The sequence below is a fragment of the Falco biarmicus genome, chromosome 7 (genome assembly GCF_023638135.1).
Source record: "Falco biarmicus isolate bFalBia1 chromosome 7, bFalBia1.pri, whole genome shotgun sequence".
NCBI lineage: Eukaryota > Metazoa > Chordata > Aves > Falconiformes > Falconidae > Falco > Falco biarmicus.
Window position 1 is genome coordinate 61,119,028 of NC_079294.1, and position 15,243 is coordinate 61,134,270.

The following is a 15,243-nucleotide window of genomic DNA, read 5'->3' on the forward strand; positions in this document are numbered from 1 at the left end:
ACTGAGAGCACAGAAGCACCAAATCCCACCCTCTGTCCTCAGCCCCAAACCAATCGCTGCTCCGTCCCCATCCCACCCCTCTGCCTGCTCCCCCTGACAGCAGTTAATCAGTGCCAGAGGTTTGTGAGTCAGCAGCTGTTTGCTGTGCCAGCAAGGCAGGGACCTGTGGAGAAACGGGCTCTGCCAGCTCCAGCTTCCAACAGGTGCATTACGGCGGGTGGGGGATCTCAGCAGGCAGCTCTACAACCAGGTGTAACTCCACTCACTTACCTTCTGAGGGTCATTTACATGCCGGAGCAAGAGAGAAATGATTATGCCCACACCAAGCGGTTCTTCCACCAGGCGCTCTGCAGCTCTTGGGAAGTTGCACACCCCACACCTGAAAATGCACCTTGTGTGCTTTTTAGTTTTGTACTGCTGCACCCGACAGGGTGCTTCCATTATCTCCAGGTGGTTCCAGCAGCTTAAAACCAGAAACATATGTGCAACCAACTCTGAAGAGCAGGGGAGCTGCTCCTTCTGCTCCCAGCCCCAGCTTTCTCCCATCTGCAGGAGAAAATTCACCCATATTCAGGAAAAGTAGAAAGCAATGAGGGAGTATCCTCGAAATTAGAACTAAATAGCAAAAACCACCCCTTTTCAATGAAGAAAAAGGTTAGATGCTTGTGATAGCCAAGCCAAAGAACTGGTTTCCAACTCAACTTTTTTTTTTTTTTTGGCAGAGAAGACTCATTAGAAGGAATGCAGCAAACTGTACAGCCAGACATTTGAGTGTAAGATGACACAACAGCATCGATGACAGCCCATCTGTGACAGATCCTCACTAGTGGAGACGCAAGCTCACATGGTGCTGTTTGAAAGGGGGTCTTACTTAAATAACACAATGCCTAGCACAAACTGGTAAAATTCCTTACAAAATTCCTGTACCTACAGTACAACTCTGTTCCACTGACTGTTGGAAATGTTTCTAACACAGTGAAGATGTTTCACGGCAAGGTTACAGGACTTGGGTAGAGCCTGCTCATTCCAAAAATGAAACGAAAACATCTTGAAAGCATGTTGCAAATGCACACTGTGCACCTTGAGAAGACAGATTTACTCAAGTGTTTTGTAGTGCTGTGAACGTGCTGCTATTAATTAAAATGTTCATCTGCTAACCTCAAACTGAGGACACAAAATATAAAGCTTAACTAGTTACCCAGATTGAGAAGCAGATCAACCACTGTTACACAGCGCCAATGCCAAAGCAAACAAAGATGACACGCAGTTCTTAAGGGTCAGGGAAAGGGGCATCTCCAGTATAAATTAAAACGGACCTATCAGGATCCTATACCCTTTCAATATTCTTAACTCTGAGGAGTCTGTACAAGCCAGGCCAAAGGAGGCTCATCACACTGCTCCGAGACTGGCAGGTGCGGCAGGGTGCTGCCAAGGCACTGCAAGACAAGCTTCCCCTCTGCAAAGTCACATCTCCCACCACATAATCGAGGGCCAGGAGAGCTGTTGCTTCGTAACGGGTGCTGGTGAAGGGAGTATGCGAGTTCCAAAGGCAGCTGCTCTTCTTACACCTTTTCTTCTTTCAATCTCTCACGGACCAGAAAACACAAACACATGGGTTTCCCCCGTCACTGTGAAAATGACAGTGTCTCCTCTCTGCTTGGCCCAGAAGTATCACTGTTAGATGAAAAGCAGATTGGAGAGGGCATGTAGGGGAGGGAAAAGAACACTTCTAGGAAAAGGAAGAGAAAGACCAGAAATAGGGAAGAGGAAGGAGTCAGACTGAGAAGCAGAATAGGGAAGTAGCAGCAAAGAGGAAAGTAAACTGAGGAACACCCATAGAAGAGCTGCTGCTCTTCCACACTCCACTGTGTAAGGGGAAGTTTAGCAAATACTCTGAGGAAATACAGGATCTCTGACCCATAAAAAGGCTTACCAAAACTTATTGGAAAGAGTTATTCATTCCTTTCTTTGTTATTAAAAAAACCCCAACCACCAAACCATGTGCTTCACAGATTGTGGTTAAGTCATTCTTGCAAGCACAAGAGACTTCGTTTATTATTGGGTATTGCAGATTACTTTCTATAGCTATCAGATAGAGAAAGCTCCTTCTGCTGCATAGTGTTTATATGCTAAATGTAGTGCTTTATCTACTAATTGCCAGCCATAGCTTTCAAAAAGCATTACATATTTTAAGAATGTAGCCAGCTTTGAGTAAAAATTTAATGTTTTAAATAATGCCATGCAATCTCATTTATTTCACAAATGCTTCAAAGCAGCAAGCAGCCAGTCACCAAGTGAAATTTCAACGGCAGATCAGTACCATCTGGAGAGGAGTTAGCTCTCCTTTAGTGTACTGTTAAGTTTGGTGGTAAGCAGCGCTGGCTGAAGTTACCATGGCACTCCATAAACCATGGAAGTTATACAGAAGACCAAGGCAGCTGAGCAGTTGAGGCACACTCTGATCCGTCAAGAGAGGCAGTCTTGAAGGAATAAACTTCCTTGAGCCCTGAGCACACTGTAAAGACAATGAAAGAACAATTCCCGCTACCCCATCCCCATTTTGGACTTACAAGCCTGTAAATCCACCAAACGAGCACGTGGGGTGTGGCTGGGGCAGGATGCAACATCAAAGTTTATAAACCTCAGCAGTAAGGACATCTCAGTGGTGACACTGTCCCATTTTCTCACCTAACTTCAAGGAAGTCGGTGCAGTGCCGTCTGTCAGCTAGTGGATCACAAACCCCACCGCCGTACTCCCTAGAAGCAGAATCACCATGCACAGACCCACAGCCCAGTACTGGCCACCTCTGTTTTAACCTGTAGGTCTGCCCTCAACTTAAGTACATTGTCACAAATGACCCCAACTCCTGCACACAGCGTGACACACTGCACAGGAGCACAGAGAACCCCCTGGCCAGAATGTATCAACGCAGAAGGTGGAAAGCTTACAAGAACTGCAATCTGATAGATATAGATGAAAAGGTTAAAAAAAAAAAAAAATCACCAACAGAAGTTGGCCAGCATTGGGACATACATGGTGTCTGTGAATAATGACCCTGCAAGGAAAGGAACCACCAGTGGAAGATCCTCATGAAAATAAAGCAAAAGAAATCCAAATTACATATGCCAGTGACAGCCACAGGGGCTCTGATTTTTTAGAATTTTATTTAATCAAAGTTAAGACGTGGATAAACATAAATACAGCACAGGTACTTCAGATCATTCTTCATATTTGTGTACAGACAGACTGATGGATGTAATCCCAATGAAACCTGCAGTCAGTGAAGTGCATACAGCCTTCCCCCCACACACACAAAAACAAAACCCAATAAAAAAACAAAACAAAAAACTCCACACAATCTCAGCACACACTCTCATTACAAATGATTCATACATAAATAGGTAGAGGGTGCAAACAAGCTAATATGCGAACATGTATAACCTCTCGTTAATGGGGAAAAAAAAAACAGAAGCAGCCATAATGATTAAAATACATTCAGTTACTGATAACTAGTTGTGCCATACAAGGCATTATCAAAAAAAAAGGAAATTGTGCTGCAGAGAAAAGCTATATACAACAAGAAAATAAACTGCAAAATTAACGCATGCATGTTTTATCCTGGAAAAGCACAGCCCTCCAATATTTTCTCCACATTTGTTATAAAAGCCCTCTGCACTCAACTAAAATTAAAATGATCTTAAAGGATAATACTTGTAAAGTTTACTTAAGTCTTCAGCCACAGAAAACTGCAATGAAAATAAATGTTCAGAGTCATTTTCAAAACAAAAAAACAAAAACAAAAAAATCTATTCATCTGATGACATGCATGATTAAAAGGTCTAGGCAAGATACACTGCTCTACGTTCCTGATGACTAAGGAAATAAGCTCAAGTCAATTTAATCTGCAGATGGTCAGAGTATTTTTGTATTCCAGCAGAAGTAGCAGTTCAGATCTTCTGGATCTTTTCCCCAACGACTACAGGATTCTCTTTTCTGATTTTCTCAGCAGCATCAGCTTTGTAATTGTAAGAGCAACTGTGTACATCTGAATAACGGTGCATACCACAGTAAACGTTTCCACACCGACATTCAAACCCTGTGGACAGAAACATTAGTTTAGACATTTCAACATTCTTAATTATACTGGTTTGTCTTAAATCCTGAATGTGTTCACTCACTAGCAATAAATCTCAGTCACCAGTGTCACCCAGCCAAAGAGCCTCTGCTGCAGAAAGCATAAGAATCACAAGTAATACATTTTTAAGCAATTACAGCAAGATTTGACTTCATCATTCCTTCCTATCACATAATACACTACCAGAAAACATATTCCTAGAGACCTCCTGAGCTCTTTTCCTTTGTTTATAAGTCTTCACCTTGCAGAACTCAAGTTTTCTTAGGCCCTTTCACTGGATCACTGCAAAGCTGGTTAGTGAAGAGCCGCAAACTGTCATCCAATTCCTCAGCAAGGCAGACTTCCAAAGGGAAGTATTTGGAATTATGAACTTTACTAAAAGACAGGAAGTCGAAAAACAAAATGATACATGAATAACAATCTAGTTAAGAGCCAGCTGAAAGCACCTTTGGCCAAGTTTTATTTCAAATCAGCAACACAGATGACCATGCCCCATTTTCCCTTTAGAAGCATTGCCAAGGGGCAAAGCCTAAACACGTCTAAGGGAAGTGAAATCAGTATTTCTTACCAGTAAGTCCAACCTTCTTCCTGCACATGAAACAACGATTCTTTTTCTGTTTTGGTTTGTCAAGCGACTTGTCTTGTTCTTCAGGTGTAGGCTCTGCGTTCTCTGACACTGAAGCTAGTATTAAAAAAGTTAATAAGAACAATGGAAAACACATGCCTGTCTCTCCCCTTCCTCTGTTTAAGTCATATAATTATCTAAAGCCCATGTTGTAAATTTAGGTTCTGGGATAGCCATTTTGCTGCAGCTTCTCTGTCTGAAGCGTAATGGGCTCAGCAGTGGTACTGGAACTCCCTCCTCCTAGACCTTCAATATAATTTAAGGAAAGAATTTACTGAATGCTCATACAAAGTTCTTTATGGCATTTTTGTATTGTGAAAGAGTAATTAAAAATCAGGTTTAAGAGTAAGGTTCAGTGCCATCAGATGTGGGAAGAGAATCCAACACCCAAATGTTTCCCCAGCAGTATTACTAGTCCGGTTCCATAAATCTGCTTGTAAGAAGCATTGTATTAGGATCAGTTGAGTAAAGCACCCCTTTTCAAATACCGCACCAACACTGTTCTTGCTGAAGGTTGCAATACTGAGGCCACACAAAATGCAGCATTTCAAACCAACCTCTACTACTTTGACACTGCCACTCTTACACACCTAAAAAAAGCCCACACAGCGGCTAGTTACTCCCTGGGGTGAGATACCGTTAGCTGAAGATACACACACTTGCAGGGTGGAAGTACACTATCCTGAAACCCAGAAAGATGCGGGTAAACAGCTCATTTTAAAGACACTTTTGCTAAGAGACAGGTTACAGGTTGTGTGGGAGAATATTAACAAGCAGTGGTAGTATTTGCCTAACCCAGGTAAAAATAGAAATTGGCTGGTTTTCCTCATGTATTTGCACATTCCTTACATTACAAAACAGAAATAGAAACCAAAAAAACCCAACTTCATTTCAAGAAGGGCTAAGAGCCAATCTCTGCCTACCAGCCACTGCTAGATCACAGCAGGACAAGTCTCCAGTGAGTAAAGTACACAGAAGCTAGGAGTATTTGCAGCAAAGAACGAAAGCAAGCTCCAGCTGGGAGGAGTGCCAACGGAAGCTGAGCTAGAACCAATGCTGTAAAGAGGACACAACAGCAAGCCCAGACATTTACCAGGGAAAAAGCTGCACGCACCTCTGTGCAGCTGGACTTTTGCTAGGCAGACTGTCAGCTGCAGTTCTACACTAGGTCGACTGCTATTCTGCATGACAACTCCTGTGGGTTTTCTTCCTGTGCTGCTATTCTGAAGATTTATCTTTTTTTAAAGGAAAGGGCACTTTCCACTTTTGCTGTGTATCAAAACACTGCAGTCTGTACCAAGTAACATCAATGGGTAACAAAATACTTGCACCAGCAAAGACCTTGCTCAACAGTATATTCCAAAGGTTAATCTAGCAAAGACAGGTTGTTACATGGTTTATTAAACCCTTTAAACATCCCCCTCCATTAGGAGCAGAGCTTTTCTTTGTCTTGAATTTTTTAAGAATTGACATTTTTGCAAAAAAGGTTCAATGGCTTTAAATGGCTGTTAAAGGGGACATTTCTGAGTGGACAGATAATATCCTAAGGTTTGCAAGAATCAAAAGCAGTAAGGATCAAAAGATGCAAGGTAAGTATCAGAAGTGGTAAGACAACCAAATGAACTCTTGCGGCGTTACACAGAATGGACATTACAGTGTTTATTAATTCATTAAGAAAACTTAATGCCATGAATTAGTGTTTAGCAGCTAACATTGCCAAGTTTGCATTTCCTGTTGTAGCAAAATCCAGTTACCTCAATGTAAGTTTTACTAAAAGTCTCTGTAACCATTAGTCAGGTTTAGGAAAAACTGGCACTGTTCCCTGCAAAACAAGGCTCTCTAATACATACACACTTAACATTTGCATTGTGCGCATGGCGCTCACACTAAAAAAGTTTGAAAATGTTTAAGGGCAGCTGCTCGCTGTAGAACTAAGCAGAAAGGTTCTTCTACTGCTGCCACGAGTCATTTCGTATCTAGTGTAGTAACCATAAATTTTAGATCTCAATTTGCTTTTGCACAGAAGCCGGAGATTTGACTCAAAACCCTCTATGATAATCATGAATATCCCAAACACTAAGTCACCTTTAGACAACCAAGTGCCAGTGTTAAGTGCTCCATCTATAAGCTAGCTGTGATGCACACAACAGAAAAAAACCACAGGTAAAATGCAATACCACCAGTTTGGAGCTCACAGGAAACATGTTGCAGCCACTCCCACAGCTGCTGTACTTTGTCTGGATTCCAGGATGCTGCTGCCTGCTTTGCTTGAACTGATTCCCTCCCTTCCCGCAGTCCCAGCTCTGCCTTTAGCTGCAGAACAGCAGCACTGGCAGCACCAGTACAAGCAGCCAGCTAACCAAAATGGAATAAAGCATGAACACACTCATTTTTCTGGAGCTGACAAGCTGGGCTGGCCACTAGGTGTTCCCTGTTTTACAGAGCATGTTCACAGCTGATCAAAACAAGCAGAGCCTGGACTTCCACCTAAACACAGAAGCTTTTACTACTGCTTCGCTTGTGCCAACCATGCTTGAACTTCAGTGTACTCCAACGGATCGTGAAAGCAGCACCTGCAAGATAAAGCACACTCCAGTGCTCGCATCCCTGTGGACACAACACACAACTCCATCCATTTGCTGCAAGACTCCTGATGCCTCATCTGGCGTCTCCTCTGTCCCTGCTCTGGATGCTTCACGTGTCACCCCCGTATTACTATGCAGAGCTTCTCAAAGGGTTCCTCATTCCCACGGGAAGAGTATAAACAGCTAACATTTACCTCTTGAGTGCATCTGAGCAGGCCTAAGGAGAACACCCGCTCCTCCAGAGGAATGAAAAGTGAAGTTAATCCTAAACAGAAGATCAGCGCTTCCTAACATTTTAACAGTAAGCTGAAGTAATCAGCCTAAAATACAGCTTCAGTGTTAGGAAGAGACAAATTAAATAAATAAGAGTACACTTTCCTACAGAATTTAGTTTTAAATCTTCCTCATGAATGTTTCCTCTCTCCCCGGAGCATTCATCCAGTAAATCAGGATATCCTACATTATTTCCTACTCTGTATCCTAATCATACTGTACCTCCAGGCTCCTGGTACAGTCACAGAAGTTGAAAGTATCTACCAGTTCCTCCCCAGTACTGCCTTACTGAGCCAGCCCTGGAAGTCCACTGAAGTTGATGCAATTAGTTCAACAGCATTCACTTTGGGTCCGGGTTATCTCCACATAACATTCTGTAGCAACTTAATTGTTTTGATATCAAGTTTTTCAGATTTAGTCAGCAATGACTGAATTTAACTGTTCTACCTGACTAAAAGCCTAGATGAGCACAAAACCAGGTGACTTCATTCAGAAGAACTGCCACCTACCTTTTAACCAATTATTAAAATCTTGGCTCATATTTTGATTTTTCAAAATAGTTACCACACATACTGCACAACTGAGTGCATTTTGCATATGGTACATGTGGACCTCTCCAATTCGCAATGAGCTTGGAAACAGAGCAGCTGGTTTGGCTCTTAGAAGTTTTCAGCCTCAGAGACTGAAAGCCCACCCACTAATACAATTTGTACTTGTAGCGCTGTGGCCTTCAGTTGTAAGAGCTCCAGAAAGCATGTGATGGACTGCTGCCTTCCAAAAGTTTCATTTACCTTTAAAATCCTCCCCGAAATATAGAGCATGAATCCTAACTTGGATGGTTTTAAACTCATTAATCCTAGAGAAGTGCCTCTCTACCCGCTTGCAGGCTTGCCGGGAGGCAGCCCCATGAATCCCCTGGCTAACAAATAAGGAATCCTGACTGCCTAATCCGAACAGCCGTAACGTCGAGTAAAAGGTACAACAGCCCACAAGACAACCTAAAACGTGTTGGAGAGATGCTCAGAATAGAAGAAAGCTCCTAGAAAAGCTGGACTGTACCTTAATGAGTTTCATTTTAGGTCATCTTTAATGGTATGGTTCATGATATTTAAAAGCATTAAAGTAAAATAAAAATAAAATTCTATTAGCCTCTATCTAGCATTGCACTTTTTGCAGTGTTCCACACCTACACAAGCATTATCACACAATCACTAAGTGCAAAACCTAGATTTATTAACACATTCTATAGTTTTTCTCTATTTAGTTTACAAAATAAACCCAATGAAGACAAACAAATGTGAACTGCTCTTTGGGATTTTCATCCCCTTGCAATTTTAGCTTGTCTGCGAACAGCAAGGACTGTGCACACAACTCAAACCCCATTTACCTGTCTGCTTCAAAAAACTAATAAAAGTAATGTAAGAAAGCTTAACCATTCACCCAATCTTTCATTCGTGGGCTTTGTAGCCTAGTAACTTTTGTAAAGCAGCAAGTTAAGGGGACCTCAACTAAATACAACAGACTGACCTATTATACAAGTAGCATAGAACAATCTGCTTCAGAATAGACATCCCAACAAAGCAAAAAATTTATCCAAATAGATAGGGGGGAAAATGGTCAAATCAGACAATTTCTTTTTTTCCTCCCCTGCATCAACAGAAGTAGCATTATAAACTCTTCAGTCTGGGACCAACTACTGCATTTCTGTGACGTTTTTTCCTTTTTAAGTGCTACAAAACCACACACCACTAAATAACTGACTTACACATTTCTATTACATTCTTGACAGCAGCCTAAAATTCAAATTCCGAATGATGTGGGAAAAAACCACTCTATGATGCACAATTGTGACAACAATTCAGTGAAATCCACTTAGGACCCATTACAAGCTGCTTTCTTTCCAAACTTACACTTTCCAAGCAAATTACTTCAAAACTAGAAACACTACATTTCCTACGATTTTCGGTTAAGAGATAGCACAGAAGCAACTCTTCAGGAAACAAGGCTGACCCTGCCACAGCGAGTTATAAATAGGGACTGTAATTTAGAACTGCAATTACATGGTGGTGGTGTTCTTAGTTTAGAAATCACCACGGTACAAAGAAAAGGACACGGGACACAGCTGAGCACTCTAAACACCTGATAGAGGTGGATCCTTAAAAGACATACTGTAAAATGCAAATATTCCCCTGAAATAAAAGCTTCTAGTTGAGCAACCTATGTTATCTTCTCATAGGGAGAGCTAGTTTTAGAGATTGAGAATTAGAAGGAGCATAAATCTATCCAAATGGGTAAGAAGAGAGACACACCTCTGAGAACTTGCTGGGAAAAGTCTTTTCACAGGCCCAAGTCACCCCATAGTACAAGAAGCTGCAAACCTGGAGTTTCAATTTACAGCTAAGCCAACCAAGTAAGATATATACTAAGAAGGCATTAGACGGAAGGTGAAGAATCATGAGACAGACAGGGTAGTAAGGAAGATCAGCTTGCAGAAGTTGCCTTTCTATTCTCTGATATGTGCCACATCCGTATCTATATAAACCTGCAGTTTGTGCTGCGTGGGCTTGACAGAGGTGTTCTACTTCTGAGGTTCCCAGAAAGGGGTGTACCTGCACAGGAGCTGGGTTACAGCTGGCATGCCATGCAGCACATCCCAGGTTCCCCATACTGCAGAACAGGGATGAAAGTAGAGCTGTATCTGTATTACTCTGAGGTGTACCAACTAAAAATCTAGCTTGCAAACCTACCTCTGCTGTGCAAATATACAGAACTTAAGAAGCATAAGCCTTTACAGCACTTGCTTTTCTCTCAAGCTGGGTAAGGCTTGAGAGATCGGTATTTAGAGCATGCCTTTTGTGCGTTGCCAAAATCAAAGCACCAGAAGCTCTCAGCTCCAAGAAACAACCTAACTAGCAGGTATTAGAGCATATGTCTAGAACATATTTAACAATAAGCATGTTTCTAATAATTGACATCTCAGAGGTATGATTACAAATACAAAATGTTATTAGCATTAAAACCTATTCTCCCAGTTTTACAGCTGCTGTTTGTGTGAACAAAGAGGTGACCTTACTCAGCACAGTAGCTGAATGACTCTATTCCACCCCACAAAAAAGGAAAGCTTAGGTTTAGAAAACTATCTGAAAACCAGAACTTTATCAGAGGTACAATGAAAGAACTTCTATTTAGCACCTTGAAGTGGTATTATGTGTTGCATCTGTGCAAAACCCGAACTCCTATGCTTAGGCTAGTTTACAGAAACATAACTCTACCCACTAAAGCCTCAGCTGTCAGCAGAAGTACCTTTTGTAATGTCTATGGATTAAAGGTCTGAGAAAATTTTGAGTACTATTCAGCATTTTTGCCTTTTCCTAAAAAATACTATTAAAAATTCTTTAGTTTAAACTCCGTAAGGCTACATATAAAAAGAAAAGAAAAATCAAAGAAAAAAAACCCCAAAACATCTACATTGTACCAGCAACAAGATTTTAAGCCAATATAGCTAAAATCACCCATTCAGCCATTTTCCTTCAAGCAACCAGAGTTTGTGGGTTGGTAATTGTGTATCTGATAAAGTGAACTTCAAAATATTACATTGTTGCTGTCCATAGGTGAAAGGTTCTTTTATAGGTGTTTCACATTTATACAAGATACTAACACTGTTCTTGTATCAGCTGTGGTGTAACACCCTCAAACACAAACTTCTGTGCTGTTTGCTGCAAATGACTACTCTGAGAGGTAACAAGATACTCGGAACTCTACTTATATGTAAGAGCTGTAGCATAAAGACAGAACAGAAGATTGATTTACAATGTACATTTCCAAAGCCCAATTAACATACCTGTTACAGCAGATGCTGAAATCACTAGTTAAACATAACAGTTTCCAGTTTAAGACTTGCCTTTTAAGAAAATAAAGTTTATCTTTCTTTTGCCTTCTGATTTCACAGAAAATTGGGGTCTGAAAATAAGGCACCTCCTGAACAGGACTGTATTAAGTACAGTCCAAGTTTTACAAACATTCCTAAGTTCTGTCTCTGGCATCTAGGCACCAACCTTGCAAATCTTCTGTCTCAGGTACTGTTTTGTCCACAGCTGTACTATCCGGTTGGGATGATGCTACAGATTCTGTTAGAAGTGACTGACTTGACACAGGGCTAGGGGACAAAAAAAAAAAAAAGTTACATTTACGAGGTATGTCCACGCCCTACAGAGCATTCCTGAAAGAAATACATTAGAATATATCTGATGAAAGAGCATGCCAAAACATTTCACTCTGAAGTTGTTTCTGTAACCACTTATAAAATGCCACAGTGTCCAAGAATACTGGACAATGTGAATTGATGAAAAAGAGTTACCCGTTTTTCCATTCATATTGGATGCAATAAGCCAGATCAACTATAAAAGGGGGAAAAATTATTTTGGGATAGTTTGGCACACCATCCTTTCACAAAGACGCAATAATGCAACATTCAACATGCAAGGATTTTTCTAACCTAAGTCAGCAACATAATTGTAGAGGAGCTACTTTAGTGTGCAATGATATGAACAAGAAAATTGCAGCATGTCAATGTTTCCAGTAATAAAGCATCTGCAGCTGTAGACAGAACGCCTTACGCTTTTGCAGTGTGAAGTGGTGCTGGCCAAACTTCCCAACTCTGTCAGTCATACTGCTGAAATCACAGCATGGCTGAAAATTCACAGGTGAATACCCTGGACAGTTATAGGAGAGGCATTCAATACTAGCGAGTCAAACTGCTCATCCAGCAGCTCTACTATGGAACAAGACACAGCTGAAGTCCCAAGCGAGAGGTAGCACTACCCCATTTGCCCAATTTGTTTCTCCCTTTCCACTTGGATTCAGAGTGAATCCCTAAGAAACCGGATTATCCAGCAGCCCACGAACCAGCAAAGTCCTACCAGTAGTCCATGACACAACCAGGACATTGGAGTTGCAATTTTAATTGCCAAGAATTGCACGTAGGTCTTGAACTGCAGGTTTGGTCACCTACAAAAGGGCATTGTCAATTTACTAGATATTTCCTCAGAGTTTCATAATTCTGAGGTATTACCAGAGACTGAAGTTGAATCCTTGTTTTTAATTTGGGGAAAAAGAACAAGTGACACTGATGATTTTTTTTTTTTTTTAATGCAAGTTTAAGAGCAACCATCCGCTCATTTCTCACGTAACCAGTAATCAAGCTAGTGATCAAAGAGATACTTTATTTTCTCTTTCACGGTATTACAAAGGTTGTATAAGAAAACAAACCCAAGGCAATGTAATTGGTTCACCTCTGTGCATTTCTTTATTTATTTTTTTTACCAAAAGAGTTGTATTAGCATAAGGTATCTATTTTTTACCCCAATTAGAAAGCCCAGAATGGAAAGACCAAATTCAGCACCAAGCATGGCACCTAGCTCTCAGTTCATATGCAGGATCCAAGAATGAGGTAACACCTCCTATAAAAAGCTGAGGAGCAGAAAACATAGCCTGCACAGTTATCAGCCAACAGCAGCTGATGAAGTCACCCTCAGCCTATGTTTTACTACATTCCGATTTGTAAAGGAAAGCTAGAATAAGTATTACTGCAAGTTAGCTTCCATATAGTACAAGACACTAACATTTTTCGCTCAAAAAACTTCCAGAGCACTTAAGTTGCTGTTGGTTGTGTCAGTCTAAACTGAAATGCAGCACTGAATATAAACAAATATTTAGCTTCTACAAATGGAGAGCACTTACTAAGTCTGAGTGATTTACAAGAGGTCATTACATCTCCTTGAATAATCCAGTTAGAAATTACTTGTTTTAATAAGAAATCAGTTCAGTAGCACAACTAAGATTTCAGATATTTTTCCGCTCTTCTAGTACACTCCACTTTTTGTGAAGCAACTGGTTTGTTAACACATTATCATACATTTATGAGCACTCTAGTAAACAGCTTTCTGCCATTTTACAAAATCTTTGAATTTCTAAGATGGAAAGAGCTCTCCTTTGGTAAATGTACAACCAACTGCACGTTGTGGAGTCAGACGACTGGCCAGCCAAATCTCTGTAGAGCAGCATGAAGCTGGCAATGCTCCTATTTGAGGCCAAATTCTAAAGACAAATTTGCATTTGAATGCAAGATGCAGCTAACAGATCAGCTACTATTTACCATGAGATCCCATGCTTTAAAGTTAGCAGCTAAATCTTACGTGTTTGCCTAATCCAGGTCCTAGCATTTAATTATGCAGTATCAGCACACTTCATTTTACATTAAAATGTGTATCAAGGTGACTAAAACACAGAACAGACAGAAACAGCTTACCTTGGCTGCATAGATGGAGTCGATGTAGAATCTAAAGTTGACTGAGTTTCCTGGGTGCTGCCTTCTGTGCACTGAACCGGTAAGGACTCAGTTATACTACTGACAGAAGTTGCTGGAAGGAAGACACTAATGTAAAATGTGTTACACTACTTCTTGGGATTACAAAAGTTATACCATGCAATTATTCCTCGACCCCCACGACATGAGCCAGGAACGTAATTGAATCTCAGCCTGTATCATAATGAAACATAATTTTACAAAAAGTAATTATGTTTGGCCATATTTTGATTACGTTCCAGCCCCAGGCCCCTAGAAGTTAGAGCACGAAATTCTGAAGCTGGAGCTTTAAAATAGTTACTATTTGCTGCTAATTAAAGCTTCTACAAACAGCTTTCTCAGCATAAACTGCGGTACTCTGACATCATAAGCTTGGGTTTTGTTTAAAAAACAGCACAGCGAGAAACAGCAGTGTAACAGCCTAATGCCAGCTCCTGATCCATTCTGAAGTTGTAAAGCCTGGATCCCCAGATTTCAATGGAAGCTATTACTGCAATTTTAAAAGTCAGGTTTTAATATTCAAGTCAAGGAGGGAAATCTTCAAGTGTGCCATGAGATTCCTTGCTGTCAGCATCTAGCCTAGTCAGAAGAGACATTTTAGCAGCTCCAGGGAAGCACTCCCTAGCCTGCTTTCCCCCAGCAGAACATGCTGAAGTTGAAAACACTGGGCTGAAAAGCACAGAGAAAGGGTTCCTCTTTCTGAGGACACTACCATTATTTTAAAGGGGGAAAAGCACTCTAGCTTTTTCTACAGAGTCAATGTAGAAAAACAGCACTTATTTCAATGGGCAATCTGCCTTGTAGGAAAGACCATCGTACAGGGGACACTGGGCCAAAAAGCACAAAAAGTGTCTCTATCTGAAGTTAGGAGAAACTATTCTTCAGGTTAATTCTTCAGCATCAGGCTGCAGAAATTAAATACCTGTATTTTAAATGCTTTCAACAAACATTCCTCAAGCTCAACTTTATCTCTACTGCCAATAATTTCAGGAAAAATATGTTGGTATGGTATTTTTTCCTGTCTTTTTGTATCTTCAAATAGGAAACTCAGATTAATACAAACATATTAGCAAGAGTCTACTTCTGAGCAGATTAATCAGAACACAACTATATTATGAGCATTTCATCCAACCTCATTCAATAAGGTAAGACACTTGAACAAAACCGTTTGCCCCAATGCTCCGATACTTTTAGTATCTGGACACGACCAGAAAACAAGTCACTGCCTCCTATGTCATTGAGTTGTTCAAACCGATGTGT

The 15,243-nt window shown here is 40.8% G+C and overlaps 1 protein-coding gene across 7 annotated transcripts in view; it reads right to left on the bottom strand.

Moving 5' to 3' along the window:
- Positions 1-3,146: 3,146 nt before the first annotated feature.
- ZFAND6 (zinc finger AN1-type containing 6) overlaps positions 3,147-15,243 on the bottom strand; it is a 38,102-nt gene continuing 26,005 nt past the window's right edge. For all 7 annotated transcript variants that reach the window (XM_056345203.1, XM_056345201.1, XM_056345199.1 and 4 more), the window contains 4 exons: positions 13,927-14,038; positions 11,675-11,775; positions 4,705-4,818; positions 3,147-4,097 (listed from right to left, as the gene is read on the bottom strand). In XM_056345203.1, coding sequence (XP_056201178.1) covers positions 3,949-4,097; positions 4,705-4,818; positions 11,675-11,775; positions 13,927-14,038 — 476 coding nt within the window. In that variant the 3' untranslated portion in view covers positions 3,147-3,948. The remainder of the gene's footprint in view (positions 4,098-4,704; positions 4,819-11,674; positions 11,776-13,926; positions 14,039-15,243) is intronic.